General features: G+C 40.7%; 2 protein-coding genes across 2 annotated transcripts in view; one reads left to right on the forward strand and one right to left on the reverse strand.

The window, feature by feature from the left end:
• ANAPC2 (anaphase promoting complex subunit 2) overlaps positions 1-6,791 on the reverse strand; it is a 74,190-nt gene extending 67,399 nt beyond the window's left edge. Inside the window, exon 1 of the mRNA XM_053696149.1 lies at positions 6,554-6,791. Coding sequence (XP_053552124.1) covers positions 6,554-6,652 — 99 coding nt within the window. The 5' untranslated portion in view covers positions 6,653-6,791. The remainder of the gene's footprint in view (positions 1-6,553) is intronic.
• Positions 6,792-6,982: 191 nt separating this feature from the next.
• Positions 6,983-22,997, forward strand: part of CEP83 (centrosomal protein 83) — a 116,250-nt gene continuing 100,235 nt past the window's right edge. The window contains exons 1-4 of the mRNA XM_053696198.1: positions 6,983-7,026; positions 12,909-13,102; positions 17,347-17,497; positions 21,673-21,765. Coding sequence (XP_053552173.1) covers positions 12,957-13,102; positions 17,347-17,497; positions 21,673-21,765 — 390 coding nt within the window. The 5' untranslated portion in view covers positions 6,983-7,026; positions 12,909-12,956. The remainder of the gene's footprint in view (positions 7,027-12,908; positions 13,103-17,346; positions 17,498-21,672; positions 21,766-22,997) is intronic.

Here is a 22,997-nt window from a genome sequence, read left to right on the forward strand (position 1 = left end):
TGATGAGAGGCCAGTGGTGTGTGATCTGCAGTATGTGTCATACATATATGATGAGAGGCCAGTGGTGTGTGATCTGCAGTGTGTGCCATACATATATGATGAGAGGCCAGTAGTGTATGCTCTGCAGTATGTGCCATACATATATGATGAGAGGCCAGTGGTGTGTGATCTGCAGTATGTGCCATACATATGATGAGAGGCCAGTGGTGTGTGATCTGCAGTATGTGCCATACATATGATGAGAGGCCAGTGGTGTGTGATCTGCAGTATGTGCCATACATATGATGAGAGGCCAGTGGTGTGTGATCTGCAGTATGTGCCATACATATATGATGAAAGGCCAGTGGTGTGTGATCTGCAGTATGTGCCATACATATATGATGAGAGGCCAGTGGTGTGTGATCTGCAGTATGTGCCATACATATATGATGAGAGGCCAGTGGTGTGTGATCTGCAGTATGTGCCATACATATATGATGAAAGGCCAGTGGTGTGTGATCTGCAGTATGTGCCATACATATATGATGAAAGGCCAGTGGTGTGTGCTCTGCAGTATGTGCCATACATATATGAAGAGAGGCCAGTGGTGTGTGCTCTGCAGTATGTGCCATACATATATGATGAGAGGCCAGTGGTGTGTGATCTGCAGTATGTGCCATACATATATGATGAGATGCCAGTGGTGTGTGATCTGCAGTATGTGCCATACATATATGATGAGAGGCCAGTGGTGTGTGATCTGCAGTATGTGCCATACATATATGATGAGAGGCCAGTGGTGTGTGATCTGCAGTATGTGCCATACATATATGATGAGATGCCAGTGGTGTGTGATCTGCAGTATGTGCCATACATATATGATGAGAGGTCAGTGGTGTATGCTCTGCAGTATGTGCCATACATATGATGAGAGGCCAGTGGTGTGTGATCTGCAGTATGTGCCATACATATATGATGAGAGGCCAGTGGTGTATGCTCTGCAGTATGTGCCATACATATGATGAGAGGCCAGTGGTGTGTGATCTGCAGTATGTGCCATACATATGATGAGAGGCCAGTGGTGTGTGATCTGCAGTATGTGCCATACATATATGATGAGAGGCCAGTGGTGTGTGCTCTGCAGTATGTGCCATACATATATGATGAGAGGCCAGTGGTGTGTGATCTGCAGTATGTGCCATACATATATGATGAGAGGCCAGTGGTGTGTGATCTGCAGTATGTGCCATACATATATGATGAGAGGCCAGTGGTGTGTGCTCTGCAGTATGTGCCATACATATATGATGAGAGGCCAGTGGTGTGTGATCTGCAGTATGTGCCATACATATGATGAGAGGCCAGTGGTGTGTGATCTGCAGTATGTGCCATACATATATGATGAGAGGCCAGTGGTGTGTGATCTGCAGTATGTGCCATACATATATGATGAGAGGCCATTGGTGTGTGATCTGCAGTATGTGCCATACATATATGATGAGAGGCCATTGGTGTGTGATCTGCAGTATGTACCATACATATGTGATAAGAGGCCAGTGGTGTGTGATCTGCAGTGTGTGCCATACATATATGATGAGAGGCCAGTGGTGTGTGATCTGCAGTATGTGCCATACATATATGAGAGGTCAGTGGTGTGTGATCTGCAGTGTGTGCCATACATATATGATGAGAGGCCAGTGGTGTGTGATCTGCAGTATGTGCCATACATATGAGAGGTCAGTGGTGTGTGATCTGCAGTGTGTGCCATACATATGAGAGGCCAGTGGTGTGTGATCTGCAGTATGTGCCATACATATGATGAGAGGCCAGTGGTGTGTGCTCTGCAGTATGTGCCATACATATATGATGAGAGGCCAGTGGTGTGTGATCTGCAGTATGTGCCATACATATATGAGGCCAGTGGTGTGTGCTCTGCAGTATGTGCCATACATATATGATGAGAGGCCAGTGGTGTGTGCTCTGCAGTATGTGTCATACATATATGAGAGGCCAGTGGTGTATGCTCTGCAGTATGTGCCATACATATATGAGAGGCCAGTGGTGTGTGCTCTGCAGTATGTGTCATACATATAGGAGAGTCCAGTGGTGTGTGCTCTGCAGTATGAGCCATACATATATGAGAGGCCAGTGGTGTGTGATCTGCAGTATGAGCCATACATATATGAGAGGTCAGTGGTGTGTGATCTGCAGTATGTGCCATACATATATGAGAGGTCAGTGGTGTGTGATCTGCAGTGTGTGCCATACATATATGAGAGGCCAGTGGTGTGTGATCTGCAGTATGTGCCATACATATATGATGAGAGGCCAGTGGTGTGTGATCTGCAGTGTGTGTCATACATATATGATGAGAGGCCAGTGGTGTATGCTCTGCAGTATGTGCCATACATATATGATGAGAGGCCAGTAGTGTATGCTCTGCAGTATGTGCCCTATATATATAAGATGAGAGGCCAGTGGTGTATGCTCTGCAGTATGTGCCATACATATATGATGAGAGGCCAGTGGTGTATGCTCTGCAGTATGTGCCATACATATATGATGAGAGGCCAGTGGTGTATGCTCTGCAGTATGTGCCATACATATATGATGAGAGGCCAGTAGTGTATGCTCTGCAGTATGTGCCCTATATATATAAGATGAGAGGCCAGTGGTGTATGCTCTGCAGTATGTGCCATACATATGATGAGAGGCCAGTGGTGTGTGATCTGCAGTATGTGCCATACATATATGATGAGAGGCCAGTGGTGTATGCTCTGCAGTATGTGCCATACATATATGATGAGAGGCCAGTGGTGTGTGCTCTGCAGTATGTGCCATACATATGATGAGAGGCCAGTGGTGTGTGCTCTGCAGTATGTGCCATACATATGATGAGAGGCCAGTGGTGTGTGATCTGCAGTATGTGCCATACATATATGATGAGAGGCCAGTGGTGTATGCTCTGCAGTATGTGCCATACATATATGATGAGAGGCAAGTGGTGTGTGCTCTGCAGTATGTGCCATACATATATGATGAGAGGCCAGTGGTGTGTGATCTGCAGTATGTGCCATACATATATGATGAGAGGCCAGTGGTGTATGCTCTGCAGTATGTGCCATACATATATGATGAGAGGCCAGTGGTGTGTGCTCTGCAGTATGTGCCATACATATATGATGAGAGGCCAGTGGTGTGTGATCTGCAGTATGTGCCATACATATATATGATGAGAGGCCAGTGGTGTGTGATCTGCAGTATGTGCCATACATATATGATGAGAGGCCAGTGGTGTGTGATCTGCAGTATGTGCCATACATATATGATGAGAGGCCAGTGGTGTGTGATCTGCAGTATGTGCCATACATATATGATGAGAGGCCAGTGGTGTGTGATCTGCAGTATGTGCCATACATATATGATGAAAGGCCAGTGGTGTGTGATCTGCAGTATGTGCCATACATATATGAAGAGAGGCCAGTGGTGTGTGATCTGCAGTATGTGCCATACATATATGATGAAAGGCCAGTGGTGTGTGATCTGCAGTATGTGTCATACATATATGAGGCCAGTGGTGTGTGATCTGCAGTATGTGTCATACATATATGAGGCCAGTGGTGTGTGATCTGCAGTATGTGCCATACATATATGATGAGAGGCCAGTGGTGTGTGATCTGCAGTATGTGCCATACATATATGATGAGAGGCCAGTGGTGTGTGATCTGCAGTATGTGCCATACATATATGATGAAAGGCCAGTGGTGTGTGCTCTGCAGTATGTGCCATACATATATGATGAAAGGCCAGTGGTGTGTGATCTGCAGTATGTGCCATACATATATGATGAAAGGCCAGTGGTGTGTGATCTGCAGTATGTGCCATACATATATGATGAGAGGCCAGTGGTGTGTGATCTGCAGTATGTGCCATACATATATGATGAGAGGCCAGTGGTGTGTGATCTGCAGTATGTGCCATACATATATGATGAGAGGCCAGTGGTGTGTGATCTGCAGTATGTGCCATACATATATGATGAAAGGCCAGTGGTGTGTGATCTGCAGTATGTGCCATACATATATGATGAAAGGCCAGTGGTGTGTGCTCTGCAGTATGTGCCATACATATATGAAGAGAGGCCAGTGGTGTGTGCTCTGCAGTATGTGCCATACATATATGATGAGAGGCCAGTGGTGTGTGATCTGCAGTATGTGCCATACATATATGATGAGATGCCAGTGGTGTGTGATCTGCAGTATGTGCCATACATATATGATGAGAGGCCAGTGGTGTGTGATCTGCAGTATGTGCCATACATATATGATGAGAGGCCAGTGGTGTGTGATCTGCAGTATGTGCCATACATATATGATGAGATGCCAGTGGTGTGTGATCTGCAGTATGTGCCATACATATATGATGAGAGGTCAGTGGTGTATGCTCTGCAGTATGTGCCATACATATGATGAGAGGCCAGTGGTGTGTGATCTGCAGTATGTGCCATACATATATGATGAGAGGCCAGTGGTGTATGCTCTGCAGTATGTGCCATACATATGATGAGAGGCCAGTGGTGTGTGATCTGCAGTATGTGCCATACATATGATGAGAGGCCAGTGGTGTGTGATCTGCAGTATGTGCCATACATATATGATGAGAGGCCAGTGGTGTGTGCTCTGCAGTATGTGCCATACATATATGATGAGAGGCCAGTGGTGTGTGATCTGCAGTATGTGCCATACATATATGATGAGAGGCCAGTGGTGTGTGATCTGCAGTATGTGCCATACATATATGATGAGAGGCCAGTGGTGTGTGCTCTGCAGTATGTGCCATACATATATGATGAGAGGCCAGTGGTGTGTGATCTGCAGTATGTGCCATACATATGATGAGAGGCCAGTGGTGTATGCTCTGCAGTATGTGCCATACATATGATGAGAGGCCAGTGGTGTGTGATCTGCAGTATGTGCCATACATATGATGAGAGGCCAGTGGTGTGTGATCTGCAGTATGTGCCATACATATATGATGAGATGCCAGTGGTGTGTGATCTGCAGTATGTGCCATACATATATGATGAGAGGCCAGTAGTGTATGCTCTGCAGTATGTGCCATACATATGATGAGAGGCCAGTGGTGTGTGATCTGCAGTATGTGCCATACATATATGATGAGAGGCCAGTGGTGTATGCTCTGCAGTATGTGCCATACATATGATGAGAGGCCAGTGGTGTGTGATCTGCAGTATGTGCCATACATATGATGAGAGGCCAGTGGTGTGTGATCTGCAGTATGTGCCATACATATGATGAGAGGCCAGTGGTGTGTGATCTGCAGTATGTGCCATACATATATGATGAGAGGCCAGTGGTGTGTGATCTGCAGTATGTGCCATACATATATGATGAGAGGCCAGTGGTGTGTGATCTGCAGTATGTGTCATACATATATGATGAGAGGCCAGTGGTGTGTGATCTGCAGTATGTGTCATACATATATGATGAGAGGCCAGTGGTGTGTGATCTGCAGTGTGTGCCATACATATATGATGAGAGGCCAGTAGTGTATGCTCTGCAGTATGTGCCATACATATATGATGAGAGGCCAGTGGTGTGTGATCTGCAGTATGTGCCATACATATGATGAGAGGCCAGTGGTGTGTGATCTGCAGTATGTGCCATACATATGATGAGAGGCCAGTGGTGTGTGATCTGCAGTATGTGCCATACATATGATGAGAGGCCAGTGGTGTGTGATCTGCAGTATGTGCCATACATATGATGAGAGGCCAGTGGTGTGTGATCTGCAGTATGTGCCATACATATGATGAGAGGCCAGTGGTGTATGATCTGCAGTATTGTGCCATACATATATGATGAGAGGCCAGTGGTGTGTGCTCTGCAGTATGTGCCATACATATGATGAGAGGCCAGTGGTGTATGCTCTGCAGTATGTGCCATACATATGATGAGAGGCCAGTGGTGTATGATCTGCAGTATTGTGCCATACATATATGATGAGAGGCCAATGGTGTGTGATCTGCAGTATGTGCCATACATATATGATGAGAGGCCAATGGTGTGTGATCTGCAGTATGTGCCATACATATATGATGAGAGGCCAGTGGTGTGTGATCTGCAGTATGTGCCATACATATATGATGAGAGGCCAGTGGTGTGTGATCTGCAGTATGTGCCATACATATATGATGAGAGGCCAGTGGTGTGTGCTCTGCAGTATGTGCCATACATATATGATGAGAGGCCAGTGGTGTGTGATCTGCAGTATGTGCCATACATATATGCAGATATGCCAATGGTGTGTGCTCATGCTCAGCAGTATAATTTTATAGTATTGTGTGTTGTGCTGCTTGTGCAATGCATGAAGATGGTAACCAATTGTGTGTTTACAACATGCGGGTAAAGAAGATAGGGGAGGCTGTTCTGTAGTAATTTTTAGACATGTTAATGCCTCAAAAAGGGAATAGCTGGTTTTCTCTGACTTCTCAGCACCACTAACATATGTCACAGCACTTAATAAGAGGGGGTACCAGGGCAAACGCACTGACCAGGCCTAGAGCGCACGCCGGGACCAAGCCACAGCTCAGTGTGTTCCAAGCCGCTGACACCTCTTCCAGATCGTTCTGCAACAACATCTCCCCAGCCATTCCCGCTGCGTTCCTTATGAAGCACTACAAGACAAGGCGGGAATAAGTGACAAATACAGGATCGTTAACATGACAACCAATAATGCTGCCAGCATCCAGGAACTTGGCTACAACATCACCATTGTAGAAACTACATTGGGCCGAGCGCATCAAAATACGCATGCGCAGTTTCTGACTTCCGCCCTCTCTCGGTTGAAGGCTACCATGACAACAGGCGACGCTCTGCACTTTTCACCGACGCTTTGGGCTTCTTCTGGGAGCAATAGCAAAACGTCGCTGTTGATTTGTGGAGATTTTGCGCATGCGCATTGCGACAATGCTGGCCGCGGAAGTTTAACAGAGGCGATTGCACTCAGGCTGTACAGTGTTTTGAGGTAAGTGTCCGTGCTCATAGATTATTATTATTATTATGTCCCTTATAGTGGTGTGGCAGTGATATGGACTGTATTATACGTGGTGTAGGCAGACTTGAAGCATACATTTATAGTATACACTATAAATCTGTCATCTCTAAAGCAAATCTTGGATTTCTGGTTGCCCAATATTTTATCTGTCTTTTCCAAAAGAATATATATTTACAGAATGACTGGGTCTTATGTGGGCTTATGTGACAAACACTACAGGGACAGGGGGTATGATCTGAGGAGCAATAGAGGCTGCAGGGGATCTGATCTGAGGTCCAGTGTGGGCATTATGGTTGCCAGGGTTACAGGAGCACATTAGGTATGCTATGCTCATATATATATGCAAGCGGTGAGATATACAGTGCTCATATATCTGCAGGAGAGGAGCACATCAGATATGCTCCCCATTTGCACATATTTGAGCACTGCATATCAGATTGTAAGTGCTCATATATGTGCAGACAAGAAGCACATCAGATATGCAGTGCTCATATATGTGCATACAAGGAGCACATCAGATATGCAGTGCTCATATATGTGCATACAAGGAGCACATCAGATATGCAGTGCTCATATATGTGCATACAAGGAGCACATCAGATATGCAGTGCTCATATATGTGCATACAAGGAGCACATCAGATATGCAGTGCTCATATATGTGCATACAAGGAGCACATCAGATATGCAGTGCTCAAATATGTGCAAATGATGAGCACATCAGATATGCAGTGCTCAAATATGTGCAAATGAGGAGCACACCCGATATGCAGTGCTCATATATCTGCAAAGAGCACATCAGATATAGTGCTCTGCTCAAATATGTGCAGACAAGAACCACATCAGATATGCAGTGCTCAAATATGTGCAAATGATGAGCACATGAGATATGCAGTGCTCAAATATGTGCAAATGAGGAGCACACCCGATATGCAGTGCTCATATATCTGCAAAGAGCACATCAGATATAGTGCTCTGCTCAAATATGTGCAGACAAGAACCACATCAGATATGCAGTGCTCAAATATGTGCAAGTGAGGAGCACATCAGATATGCCTTGCTCAAATATGTGCAAATGAGGAGCACATCCGATATGCAGTGCTCATATATGTGCAGACAAAGAGCACATCAGATATGCAGTGCTCAAATATGTGCAGACAAGAAGCACATCAGATATGCAGTGCTCAAATATGTGCAGACGAGGAGCACATCAGATATGCAGTGCTCAAATATGTGCAGACAAGGAGCACATCAGATATGCAGTGCTCAAATATGTGCAGACAAGGATCACATCAGATATGCAGTGCTCAAATATGTGGAGACAAGGAGCACATCAGATATAGTGCTCAAATATGTGCAGACGAGGAGCACATCAGGTATGCAGTGGTCAACTGTGCAGGCGAGGAGCACATCAGGTATGCAGTGGTCAACTGTGCAGGCGAGGAGCACATCAGATGCTCAAATATGTGCAGATGAAGAGAACATTAGATATGTAGTGCTCAAATATGTGCAAACAAGGAGTGCATCAGACCTGCAGTGTTCATACTTAGATGAGAAGTGCATCAGAGCTATAATGTTTATATGTACTCATATGAGTAATTCATATGTAATACTAGGAGTGCATTAGATCTGCAATGTTTATCTGTCGTCGTTTAAGGAGTGCATCAGATTTGCAGTGTTCATATATGAGGAGCGAAATAGATCTGTATTGTTTATATGTATTTAGACAAGGAACGCATCAGATCTGCAGTGTTCAAATGTTCTTAGACAAGAGCACATCAGATCTGCATTGTTCATTTGTACTCATATGAGAAAAACATCAGATCTGCAGACTTGTTTATATGTACTCATAAGAAACACGTCGGATCTGCAGTGTTCATAAGTAGACATACCAATAGTGCATCAAATCTAAAGTTAACATAGGTTAGGAGGTGTACTTGCCCCTTATCCATGATTATCCTTGTCACCATACTGATATTATTTCTGAGGAAGGGGTGAAGTCCACGAAACGTAAAGGCTTGCAGTGAATCCAGAGAGTGTGATTTTCTTTTAAAGCTGTACATTAGTATGAAACTGTGAAAAGAAAAAACAAGCGCATCCACGATTCACTGTATTTATATTTATTAGGTCACATGTAAAAGCTTAAAAATGCACACTTACAAGATGTGTGCATCAAACATGCACGTAGTAAGTCTTTACAGCGCCGTCTCACTTGGGCTCCCACTGTGGATAACTGATTAGGATTGCCAAAACTTTCTCACATTGACCCAGTGGTTCCGGCTGTCAGCTGAAGGTGAAAGACTTTCACTGAAAGTGGAAATGGGTTCCAAATGTGGCTTCCTTCTGAACGCGTTTCGTTCACACCCGGGTGAACTTTATCAACAGAGTTTGTATACAAACTCTAGGAAATCAGTGCCGCAATTCTAATCAGATATCCATAGCGGGAGCCCAAGTGAGACGGCGCTGTAAAGACTTACTACGTGCATGTTTGATGCACACATCTTGTAAGTGTGCATTTTTAAGATTTTACGTGTGACCTAATAAATATAAATACAGTAAATCGTGGATGCGCTTGTTTTTTATTTTCACAGTTTCATTCTATATAAAGATCCAAGTACAAGCAGGACCTTGAGACCAGCAGCACCGGAAAGATTCAGTCTCCCTCTAAACAGGATACTAATACAGTGGATTAGACCTTGATATGGTTTTTTTAAAGTTTTTTAGAATCCAATTAATTTCTGGACGTCCATCAGGATAATAGAAAGAGACGTTAGTATATTACATCATAGGTATATCGTTGTTTCGTATTGTTATTCATTTGTTAATTGTTATTCATATGCTAATTGTCTCTATTAGGTAACACATTTTTGTATACATATGAAGTGAGCTTTTTTACTCTCAGTTTGATACACCCACTACATTTGAACCATTCAGTTAGTAAGGTTTATTTTTAGTGGGATTACGATTTTATTTTTACAGCTATTTATTAAGTCCAATTCTGTTAGTATATTCCTAGTACTCTAGATTTTATTTTTACATTCAGTGGTGATTGTTAGCTTGCAGCCTATAGCTCCGTGCATTTATTGCGCTGCTATTTTTGTAAGTAAATTTTCTGTACATTAGTATATTGCACCCTGGTCCTGAAGATCCTAGGTCAGTGTGAGTTTGCCCTATCGATAATAATATATATATATATATATATATATATATATATATATGCACACACACATGTACAGGACTTTAACATTGGTAATTATTTGTGGTCCCTCTGTATACCCTACATGTATATTTCACTGTGTGCCCTACGTATATAGTTCTTGGAGATACCTCTGCTGCAGTTCATTATTCACAAAGATACAGACCAGTATTGTCAAGCTCTGTGGTGTATTTGTATTTTTTAGAAAGCTTTCATGTTATGGCATGGGGTCTCAGTGGTGCCATCCTGCAGTGATGACCCAGAACTCTATTGCCTTTGACCCCTTCAAATCTGGCTTCCTCCAATCACAACGTTGCATCAGGCAATGATTCCTCTGGGGGGGGAAGCCGTGATTGGAGAATGCTGTATTCGTCATTGCTGACGTATAAGTGACGAGCGGCAGGAGGGGGAATCACTTCTCTGGCTTCAAGAAGAAAAGGTAAGTATTTGAACAAAACCGGTGAAATGTAAACCTTCGTGAATGAAAGTGCCCCTGTTTTTAACAGTATTTTTAAAAACTGGGCACTCATTTTTGAAAGTTGACATTCACTTTAATTACTATCGTCTGTTATATTATTGCAATGTACAGAATGGACATTTGCTTTTTACACTGTAACTGACTAATGCAACTTTAATGACACAGATATTGTACAATTACTTGAAAATCTCAATAAAAAGTAATTTATAAAAAAAAAAAAAAAAGATGGGAAGTTGGGTGGTTCATACTTTGGGTTCTTGTTTATATGCTCGTATGTAATGAAGAGGTTGACAAATGTTTATAAAATGTAGTAACCTGAGCCAGATACACACTGTTTTAGGGGACAGCAAAGGATGTTATATATAGATATACCATTTATACCATCATTTTGATATTGCAACTTTAGCATTCAACCTCCCCCCCCCCCAACATTTGTGGCTTGGTGTTAGGGGCTCAGTAAGTTGAGGGGGCTGCCTTTGTGTGTCATTTGCACATTGTGTTTAGACATTTTTGGGTACCTTGTACATAATTTCAAGATCTCTGCACACAACATAATATTTTAAAAGTACATGAACATGTTAGAATTTAGTTTAATTTGTAAACACTGCATTTTGGTGTTGGTGGGTTTTTTTTTTTTTTCGTCTCCATATTGCTGTTTGTAGACTGGCTGTACTTTGCTGGCCGCAGTTGTAGTCGCTAACTATAGCTACCACGTAACTTGAGACCAATCACTTATATATAGTAACATATATATATATATATATATTTATTTTTTTATATATATTTATATTTGGCTTAGATTTGCTATTTATTTTATGTATTTATCTCAGCTTGCATACTTTCTTGTTTTAAGTGTATATTTTATGTGTGTATTTGTCTGGTATAATTGCCTCCTTTTTCAAAGCTTCACCAGCTATTACAGGATATGCCTTTAAGAATTTTTTTATTTTTTTCTTGTTTTGCATTTGCTGGACCAATAAAGAAAAAAACTTGTTAAAAAAAAAAAAAAAAGTTGAGGGGGCTGCCACTGTTTTTTGGGTGGGGTCATGTGTGGGTTACTAGGCATGTCTGGACAATCAGTGGGTTGTCTAATTGGTTTCTGGCCGTGTTTGGGCAATCAGTGGGTTGTTCGGTTGTTTTTTGGGCGTGTCTGGGCAATCAGTGGGTTGTCTGGTTGGTTTGTGGGCGTGTCTGGGCAATCAGTGGGTTGTTTGATTGGTTTGTTGGAATGTCTGTGCAGTCAGTGGGTTGCCTGGTTGGTTTGTGGGCGTGTCTGGTCAGTCAGTGGGTTTCTAGTTTGTGGGCGTGTCTGGTCAGTCAGTGGGTTGCCTGGTTGGTTTGTGGGCGTGTCTGGACAATCAGTGGGTTGTCTGGTTTGTGGGCGTGTCTGGGCAGTCAGTGGGTTGCCTGGTTGGTTTGTGGGCGTGTCTGGACAATCAGTGGGTTGTCTGGTTTGTGGGCGTGTTTAGGGCAAAAGAAAATTCTGCAAATAGGGACTTATGCCTGTCTCAGAGGGACAGCGATACTGAGGTCAGATTTAGGAACTGTCCCTCTCAGATGCAATACATTGTAAAACAATATTCATTTTGAATGCAGGTAAACCCCGCTCATACAGCGGTTTAGGAACCAGAGCCCGCAAGTGAAAACTGCCTTAAAGTGAAACAAGGCGGTTTTAGCTTTGTTTTCACTTGCCAGTGTGTTTAAAAAACTTGAAAAAATGATTGAACTAACATATATTAGGGGTGCAATAGTGCTACGTTTAGTTTAACACTAGCACAGCACAGTATTCAATATACAGTATACCGTACCTGTAAAATAGTGACCATTACTGTAGTACAATTTCCCAGACTATAGCACTGAGACACAGATTGCACTGTAATTCTGTAAACAGAGTGAACTAAGCATAACAAAATTGTGCCAGTCACTTTTCTCGCAATCTCACGAAGATTATAGCACTGTTTCAAAATCCTTGGAGATTGAACTTCAGCTCCACAAAGCGCTGTATTAGCAAAGCGCTGTAAAGTGAGGTTTACCTGTATTATTTAGTGCCACTAAATTCCGCAGCACTGGGTACAGAGGATATTTTTTAGTTCAATTTCCATTTAGCTATAATGATTACTTAAAAGTAAAAACAGCTGTTAATTTATGTACTTGTTTCCTTTTTGTATTGTGAAATCAGCATTATAAGCCTTTGGGTGTAAGAAGAGGCTGCAAACTGATTTGCAAGATGGAACCCTTCCCAAGTCTTCAAATTAGCGGAGCTTTGGGAGTTCCAAACACGGAAACCGAGCTGCAGAAACTGCTAATTGATGAAAGAATGAGATGTGAAAATCACAAGACCAATTACCAGACTCTAAAAGCAGAACATACCAGGTAATGCTCTTACATTTATCTTGCATTAAATGTATTTATTTTGCTTTAAAGTAACATAAAATCCCAAATCTTTCTTCCCTGATTCAGATGGAGTGTAAAATAAAAAAAATCAATAAAAAAAAAATCTATTATCACTTTGTTCCTTTGGTAATTCTTTGTTAAATAGCAGGTAGGAAGGCTCAGGAGCGTGCACACGTCTTAAGCACTTTATGGCAGCAGTTTTTCAAGAATGCTTTTAACAATGTTTTATATTTATGCAAAGACACAAGAATACTAGATGGCAGCAGTGCGTGCTACCGAGCTAGGTATGTTATTCAACAAAGAATACCATGAGAATGAAGAGCATGCAATTTTAAGCAACTTTCTGATTTACTCATATTATCAATTTTTCTTCATTCTCTTGCTATCTTTATATAAAAAAGAAGGCATCTAAGCTTTTTTCTTGGTTCAGAACTCTGGACAGCAGTTTTTGATTGGTGGATGAATTTTTCCACCAATCAGCAAGGACAACCTAGGTTGTTCACCAAAAATGGGCCGGCATCTAAACTTACATTCTTGCATTTCAAATAAAGATTCCAAGAGAATGAAGAAAAATTGAGAATAGGAGTAAATTAGAAACTGAAGCAGCAATGCACTACTGGGAGCTAGCTGTTGATTGGTAGCTGCACATGTTTGCCTCTTGTCATTGCCTAACCAGATGTGCTCAGCTAGCTCCCAGTAGTGCATTGCTGGTCATTCAACAAAGGGTGCCAAGAGAATGAAGCAAATTTGATAATAGAAGTAAATTAGAAAGTGGTTTAAAATGTATGTCCTTTTAAAGATAACTTGTCATAGTATTTTGTTATCTTGTGCTAGGTGATTCAGTTTGGGTGGAGAGCAGGGTTCCCTCTAAGGTCAGTTTGGGTGGAGAGCAGGGTTCCCTCTAAGGTCAGTTTGGGGGGAGAGCAGGGTTCCCTCTAAGGTCAGTTTGGGTGGAGAGCAGGGTTCCCTCGAAGGTCAGTTTGGGTGGAGATCAGTGTTCCCTCTAAGGTCAGTTTGGGTGGAGATCAGTGTTCCCTCTAAGGTCAGTTTGGGTGGAGATCAGTGTTCCCTCTAAGGTCAGTTTGGGTGGAGAGCAGTGTTCCCTCTAATGTCAGTTTTGTGAGCGGCCAGCAGTAAAACCGTTAATAAGGGGACCACACCTTGCATTGTGTAGTGTTTGCTAATTGCTCTAATTAACTGTTTCACTGCTGGGTCGCTCAAAAAACTAGCCTTAGAGGGAACACTGGCGAGAGTAATGTAATGCTATTCTATATGTATAGTGTGTGTATATGTGTGTGTGTGTATATATATATATATATATATATATATATATATATATATATATATATATATTCTATCTATATTTAGCTATCTGATTATCACTTGTATCAGCAGTTAAGCGTTAAGCATTGCATTATATCTGCATACAAGTTACGTTTTGAAAAGCATTTTTTCTTTCAGAACAGCCTAGGGACACATCACTTAAAAAGTCTATTAAAGGGACAGTAACGTCAATTCTAAATTTTAAACAACTTTCCAGTTTATTTCCATTATCTAATAGGCTTTGTTATCTTGCTGTCCTTTGTTGAAAAGCAGGACGGTAAGCCCAGGAACCGCAATGCCCTACTGAGAGCTAACTGCTGATTTGTAGCTGCACATATATCCCCTTGCCATTGGCTCACCCGATGTGTTCAGCTAGCACCCAGTAGTGCGTTGCTGCTCCTTCAACAAAGGATACCAAGACAATGAAGCACATTTGATATCCTAAGTAAATTGGAAAGTTGTTTTAACAGAAAAAAAGCATATCCAGATCATCTCCGTTGCTGTGGCCAATCAGGGACAAATATAAATGAGCTCCTACACTGAACACTGTGTGATGTTGTTTGGTCAGAATTCTGGAGGATGCATTCCAGGCTTTCTAGATACAGTGGACTCCCCCCACACACTCCCACACACACTCACACTCACTCCCACACACACTCCCACACACTCCCACACACACACTCCCACACACACTCCCACACACACTCCCACACACACTCACACTCACTCCCACACACACACTCCCACACACACTCCCACACACACTCACACTCACTCCCACACACACACTCCCACACACACTCCCACACACACACTCCCACACACACACTCCCACACACACACTCCCACACACACACTCCCACACACACTCCCACACACACTCCCACACACACTCACACACACACTCACACTCACTCCCACACACACACTCCCACACACACTCCCACACACACTCACTCCCACACACTCACTCCCACACACACACTCCCACACACACTCACACACACACTCACACTCACTCCCACACACACACTCCCACACACACTCCCACACACACTCACACTCACTCCCACACACACACTCCCACACACACACTCCCACACACACACTCCCACACACACTCACACTCACTCCCACACACACACTCCCACACACACTCACACACACACTCACACACACACTCACACTCACTCCCACACACACACTCCCACACACACTCCCACACACACTCACACTCACTCCCACACACACACACAAAATGTACAAAGTTAAATTAAATGAAAAGTCAGTGAAAATAAATAATGAAAATGTGTTGCAAATATTTTTTTACTAGGCATAATTACAGTATACAGCAATTTTCATATAACTGCATGTAATAGACACTACTATAAAGAAGAATATGCACAGATACTGATCTAAAAATCCAGTATAAAACCTATTAAATACTTACTTAGAAGCTCCCAGTTTAGCTCTGTTGATGAGGTTAGGCTGGGACACCCAGTGAAAGGGGCTAAGAAAACAAGAAGAGTAGACCCTCCCCTGCATATAAAAAGACCCATTATACAAACAGGAGAAAGCAGGAATCTGTAGACTTCAGTCTACATCTGATACTTTGAGGCTTGGTTAAAGGGATAGTAAACCACTACATTTTCTTTTATGATTCAGATAGAACATACAATTTTAAACAAATTTGCAATTTACTTCTATTATCAAATTGTCTTCATTCTCTTGTTATCCATTGCTGAAGGGACAGCACTGCACTACTAACAAGAAGCTGAAAAATATCTAGTTAGCCAATCACAAGAGACAAATGTGTGCAGGCACCAATTAGCAGCAGCTCCCACTAGTGTAGGATATGTGCGTGTTCATTTTTTAACAAGGGATACTAAGAGAACGAAGCACATTTGAAAATAGAAGTAAATTTAAAAATGTCTTAAAATGACCTGCTCTATCTGAATCATGCAAGATTAATTTTGACTTTCCTATCCCTTTAATGTCTTAAAGTGAAGATAATGTTAATTAGTTAGTTAGTTTTATTCATTATGTTTGTTCCTACCGTTACAGGACAAACTCCTCCCATCCTTTACTTCCCATTTTACTGTTGTGTGACGTATAGAGCGGTCCCACCCGCTCTATACGTATCTCTAATGTGCGGTCACGAAGATACTTTCTAATGCGCATGTGCGAATCGGCAGTTTCTCAGTCTACCGTGCATGCGCGTCACGGCAATACCGGTGTCTCCAATGCGCTAGAAACATAGTACTCAATGAATAACAATAATTTGTTCATTGAGTACTATGTTTTTTGTGAACGAGAGCCGATTTTTATTAGTTTGAGCCGTCCGTGACAGCAGATGCTGTTTCTTGGGTAAGCTATCCAATGCACATGCGCTAAACGGGAGCGCGCTCCAGACACCATTTACATCATTGATAATGGTTGAGCATGCGCAGGCTAAGATGTGGACGGGTGACGTAGTTCCACGGCCGCCTATCGGCCAGGATTTCAATAAGTTATTTGAGCAACGTGACCTAGGGAGAAAAAAAGATAAAAATTACGGGCTGATTTAGGCGATGAATATTGTTTCTATGAATTACGGCTATAACTTTGTTTAGAGTGAAACTTATAAAAAACGATGAATGAAACTTATATTGATTTTTGGAGAACAATATTACTGTGGATTGTAAACATGGTAAGTTTACCTTCACTTTAATATCAGCACAATATTATGAAACAATCAGCAACACTATACATTGTTACAAAAACACTCCCATATAGGTTATATAAAGGGATCATCTAAAAAGTGTACAATGTCCCTTTAATCATATCAAGATTCTATTTTGAGTTTACTGTTGACTTTTAATATTGTAGCAGAACAACTTTAATCTAATTGTTCTTTCCAGATTGCAGGATGAATATATAAAGTCACAAAATGATTGCAGACGGCTTCTGGCTGAAAAACAGACTAGTAATGAAAAATTTCAACATTTACTTACTGAACTCCAAGAGGAGCTGTTGGATAAAGCGAGAGAAATAGAGGAACTTACATTAAAAGTAAGATGATAATCAATCTGTCAAGTTAATTTGTGCTAATTTATTGTGACCATTAATTTATTTGTAAATAAACCTAGTAAATATATTTATACTGTATAAATATTGACAATTAAAGGGACAGTCTAGTATAAATTAAACTTTCATTATTCAGATAGGACTTTTAATTTTAATTGACTTTCCAATTTACTTTTATCATCAAATTTGTTTTTTTCTCTTGGTATTCTTAGTTTAAACTAAACATAGGTAGGCTCATATGCTAATTTCTGAGCCTTTGAGGGCTGCCTCTTATCACATGCTTTTTAAATCTCTTTTCAACACAGAGACAGAAAGTACACGTGGGCCATATAGATAACACTGTGTTCAGGCACAGGGGGTTATTTAAGATTTAGCAGAAAACAATGCTAAGTTTAAGACAATAGATAATAAACAGTCACAGTCATGTGATCAGGGGGCTGGAAGAAGGTTCCTATATACAAGGTAATCACAGAGGTAAAAAGTATATAAATATAACGGTGTTGGTTATGCAAAACTGGGGAATGGGTAATAAAGGGATTATCTATCTTTTAAAACAATAACAATTCTATGGTAGACTGTCCCTTTAAAGGGACACTAAACCCAATTTTTTTCTTTTATGATTCAGATAGAGCATGCAATTTTAAGCAACTTTCTAATTTACTCCTTTTATCACATTTTCTTTGTTCACTTTGTATCTTTATTTGAAAAAGCAGTAATGAAAGCTTAGAAGCCGGCCCATTTTTGGTTGAGAACCCTGGCTAGTGCTTGCTGATTGGTGGCTACATTTATAATTTGTGTATCAGAATTTTTTTATTTTATTTATTTTCTTAAACTTGATGGATATATATATATTTTTTAAAATATATATTTAAAAGGACAGTAAAGTTATAATTAAACTTGATTCAGATAGAGCATGTGATTTTAAGCAACTTTCAATTATACTTTTATTATCTAATTTGCACCGTTCTCTTTTGTTGAAAAGCATACCTAGGTAGACTCAGGAGCTGGGAACTAGCTGCTGATTGGTGACTGCACATTTATACCTCCTTATCATTGGCTAACTGATGTGTGCAGCTAGCTCCCAGTAGTGTTTTGCTGCTCCTTCAACCAAGGATACAAAGACAATGAAGAAAATTTGATAATAGAAGTCATTTGCAAAGTTGATTAATATTCTATGCTCTATTTGAATCATGAAATAAATATTTGGATTTTCATGTCTCTTAAAGGGACACTGAACCCAATTTTTTTCTTTCATGATTCAGATAGAGCATGCAATTTTAAGCAACTTTATAATTTACTTCTATTATCAATTTTTCTTCATTCTCTTGATATCTTTATTTGAAAAAAAGGCATCTAAGCTAAGGAGCCAGCAAATTTGTGGTTCAGAACCATGGACAGCATCTGTTTATTGGTGCTGTCCAATCAGCAAGGACAACCCAGGTTGTTCACCAAAAATGGGCCGGCATCTAAACTTAAATTCTTGCTTTTCAAATAAACATACCAAGAGAATGAAAAAAAATTGATAATAGGAGTAAATTAGAAAGTTGCTTAAAATTGCATGCTCTGTCTGAATCCCGAAAGAAAAAAATTTGGGTTCAGTGTCCCTTTAAACAAAAAGTGACAAAAAACAAATATTGTCTCTAGGGGCTTGTAATACTATTATAGTCTCTTGTGGCTTGTGCCATAGTAACAGATCTACTTGCAGAAAAACAACCTGACAATTGATAATCCCCTTGTTTCATGCTCGTATGCAATATGTGCTTGTCTTTTACTGCAACAAATATATTTTTGTTTATTTTATAGTAGAAATGTGACCTTTGTTCTCTACTGAAAACCCCCCAAAATATTTATAAAGAATAAACAAAATTCCCAGCACAATAATTTGAGATATCGGACAAACTGTATCAATCCATAATATTTATTCATCCATATACAGAATATATCAAATGTCTAAGGCAAAATAATTCACACAATCACCCAGTCACTGCAAACAAACAACGGGGACCTCGGTCATCAGCTGTCCAGAATTAGTAGCAAAAAGCCAGGCATGTTAGTCCGTGATAACGCATAAGACAGAAGTTTGGGATGCTAAGACACAAACGTATAGGTAGTCAGTGGTTCATTATAAGTGCCCCAGTCATATGCATATATCCGGTTAATCGCTTATGCTTGAATTGAGACATCAGAGCCATATATATATATATTTATTTAAAGGGACATGAAACCCAATTTTTTTTTTTTCTTTCTTGATTTAGAAAGAGGATGCCATTTTAAACAACTTTCTAATTTACTTCTATTATCTAATTTGCTTCATTGTCTTGATTTAATTTGCAGAAAAGTATATCTAGATAGGCTCAGTAGCTGCTGATTGGTGGCTACACATAGATGCCTTGTGTGATTGGCTCACCCCTGTGCATTGCTATTTTTTCAACAAAGGATATCTAAAGTATGAAGCAAATTAGATAATAGAATTAAATTGGAGTGTTGTTTAAAATTGTATTATCTGTCTGAATCATGAAATAAAAAAACTTGGGTTTAGTGTCCCTTTAAGCATGAGTTCCTCATTGCTGACGTGTGTGTAAATATACGCGGTGTCCAATCGCCCCTGATACAAAGAAGCCAAAACCAAGTATAGGGTATACCATGCATAAGTCACGCTATACACTCTATGTGCATCCACCTCTGTAAGTGGCACAGCTGTGTAACCCGCATATACTTGCTTTTCAAAGCGGGCACTTCAGGCTCATGGAGGCAAAAACATGGATGATAGATAAGCCAATCATCTACAGCGGCCCTGGGGTATTTGACACTTTCAGCTCCCAATCCGCCGCCCATCAAAGTATCCACGATACCGCTGTAAACAACACACATGTGGCGTCTCTTGCTCTATCTCCAGCTGATGACGTCAGTGTAACTCTGACGCGTTTTTCGGGACTTCGCCCTTTCTCAATTTATAAAGAATATTCTAAATATTTAGTAGGGCAGCGTCCATATCATATTGTTCCTATTAGGCCAATGTGATAGATAAAATTACAGCAAAACCACCAAAATATTTAACTGAAAAAATGGGAAGTAAAAGGTCATTTGTCGTGCAGAGCACAGAGGACGACACGTTTGCATAGTCTGCACTGAATTCATGATAAACGTCACCCATCCAATGGAGATAGTGGGGACCTCAGAAATGCAGAAGGAAAAGGAGATTGTAGTCTCCTTACCCGTCTTTTGTTGAAGTTAAAACTCCCTATGGCATCATAGGGAACAAGGAAGTCTCTGTTGATACAGGGATTTCCTTGCTAGTGATTCTGAGGCCTTAAAAGCTCATATCTCAGCCTACAGACAGGTTAGAGAAACTAGACCCTTCATATCAAAGAGGGGGTCTTCCTTTTCAAATGAGGGGTTGAACCCCCTGTAAGATACAGGCCGTTGCTGTAGAAAACAACAATTACCTGCCCTAGCACTTAAAGTGGTGTTTACTCTTAGAATGAGGGGGCCCTAACGGAGCCCCAGATCCCTCCCATGTTTATGCTAGATGGGCAAGTGACCCCTCATTTGAAAGGGCAGAATGTCCTCTTTTAAATGAAGGGTTACTTGTCCCCCTAGAATGTAGCTGATTACCAATAATCTAGAAATATTCACAATACCTACTAAGGTATCTCTTTAACAAAGCATACAATGAGAACAAAGTCAATTTGATGATAAAATTACATTGGTAACTTTTTTTTTTTTTAAATAGTATACATGGTTTGATAAAAAATTAGTTTCATATCCCTTTAAAGGGGTAGAAGTACAAAAAAGAAAATGCTGTTATGTGCTTCCATATAAATGTGCGTTTAACCCCTGCAAAAGGGTTAAACACATAGCTAAAGTTAGCTCCAGAGCAGGAATGCTCTGCTGGGAGCTAGCTGAGCACATCTGGTGAGCCAATGACAAGAGGTAAATGTGCGTAGCCACCAATGACCAGCTAGCTCCCAGTAGTGCAGTGCTGCTGCTGAGCCTACCTAGGTATGCTTTTTAACAAAGGATGCCAAGAGAACAGTTTGATAAGTAAGTCTCTTAAAATTGCCTGCTCTCTCTGACCCAAAATAGATTTTAATTTTGATTAACACGTCCCTTTTACTGTTTAATTATTACTAAAAACAAATCAATGTCGTTTATCCTAGGTGCCTTCCCCTCAGAAAATAGAACTTTTAAAATCTCAAATACAACAGGAACTTGAAGCTCCAATGAGGGAGCGTTTGCGGAAACTGGAGGATGTGAGTAAATGATTGTCCAAGTAACCAAAAGATTATTTTTAATATGAGGCCCAGAAGTGAAACAGTTAATTAGGTAACTGCACCCTGTAATTAGCAAACGCTGCAAGGTTTGGTTCCCTTATTAACTGTTTCACTGCTGGGCTGCACTCAAAACCGGTCTTTGAGGGAACACTGGTCCATAGACACACCCCTTGAAAAGCTTCTTGCGTATGTTTATCTTATTCTTCTTTGCTGGTTGTGTAATTAGGGACAGGTGTGAGTGGGCTCCCTGCACTTATCTAGCAATCACTGTGTAGAATGTTGGAGGGTCACTGCTTTGAATCTGGGGGGGGGGGCATTGTTTTAAATGTTGAAGGATGCACACTAGTGGAAAATGATCAATTTCAGAGGGAAATTACAGGAAAAGCATGCAAAATAAATAAAGAAAATACATTGCAGATTTTTGATAATAATAGACCATTTATGGGGAATTAGATATTCAGTGTAGTGTCCCTTTTTAAACTAGATTTATGATTATTTTATTGTAGTTTTATAATTTTTCAAATACATTCTGCTTTTATATTAAAGGGATAGAAAGGTCAAACATTAAATGTGCATGGGTGGATTTACCTTTTAAATAGAAGCATTTTTGCAATATACTTCTGTTAGCAAAAATGCTTCTAGTAACATTTGTTACTGCTTTTCAACAGCATACACACATATGCCAGTATTTAAAGGGACACTGAACCCGAATTTTTTCTTTCGTGATTCAGATAGAACATGCCATTTTAAGCAACATTCTAATTTACTCCTATTATCAATTTTTTCTTCATTCTCTTGCTATCTTTATTTGAAAAAGAAGGCATCTAAGCTAAGGAGCCAAACAGTTTTTGGTTCAGATTTATTGGTGGATGAATTTATCGACCAATCAGCAAGAACAACCCAGGTTGTTCACCAAAAATGGGCCGGCATCTAAACTTACATTTTTGCTTTTCAAATCAAGATAGCAAGAGAACGAAGAAAAATTGATAAAAGGAGTAAATTAGAAAGTTAAAAATTGCACGCTCTATCTGAACCACGAAAGAAAAAATTTGGGTTCAGTGTCCCTTTAAGCTCAGAGAGCTGTTAGTGGTGTGTATAATGTCAGTAAAGACCTATTTTGTGTCATGCAAGCCACTGCTGAGTCTCTTTGAATACTGGTGCACAGGCCCTCACAGCATATGTACGTATGCCGCTGTAAAACAGTTAAAACT

Source organism: Bombina bombina, chromosome 12, assembly GCF_027579735.1.
Source record: "Bombina bombina isolate aBomBom1 chromosome 12, aBomBom1.pri, whole genome shotgun sequence".
Classification (NCBI taxonomy): Eukaryota; Metazoa; Chordata; class Amphibia; order Anura; family Bombinatoridae; genus Bombina; species Bombina bombina.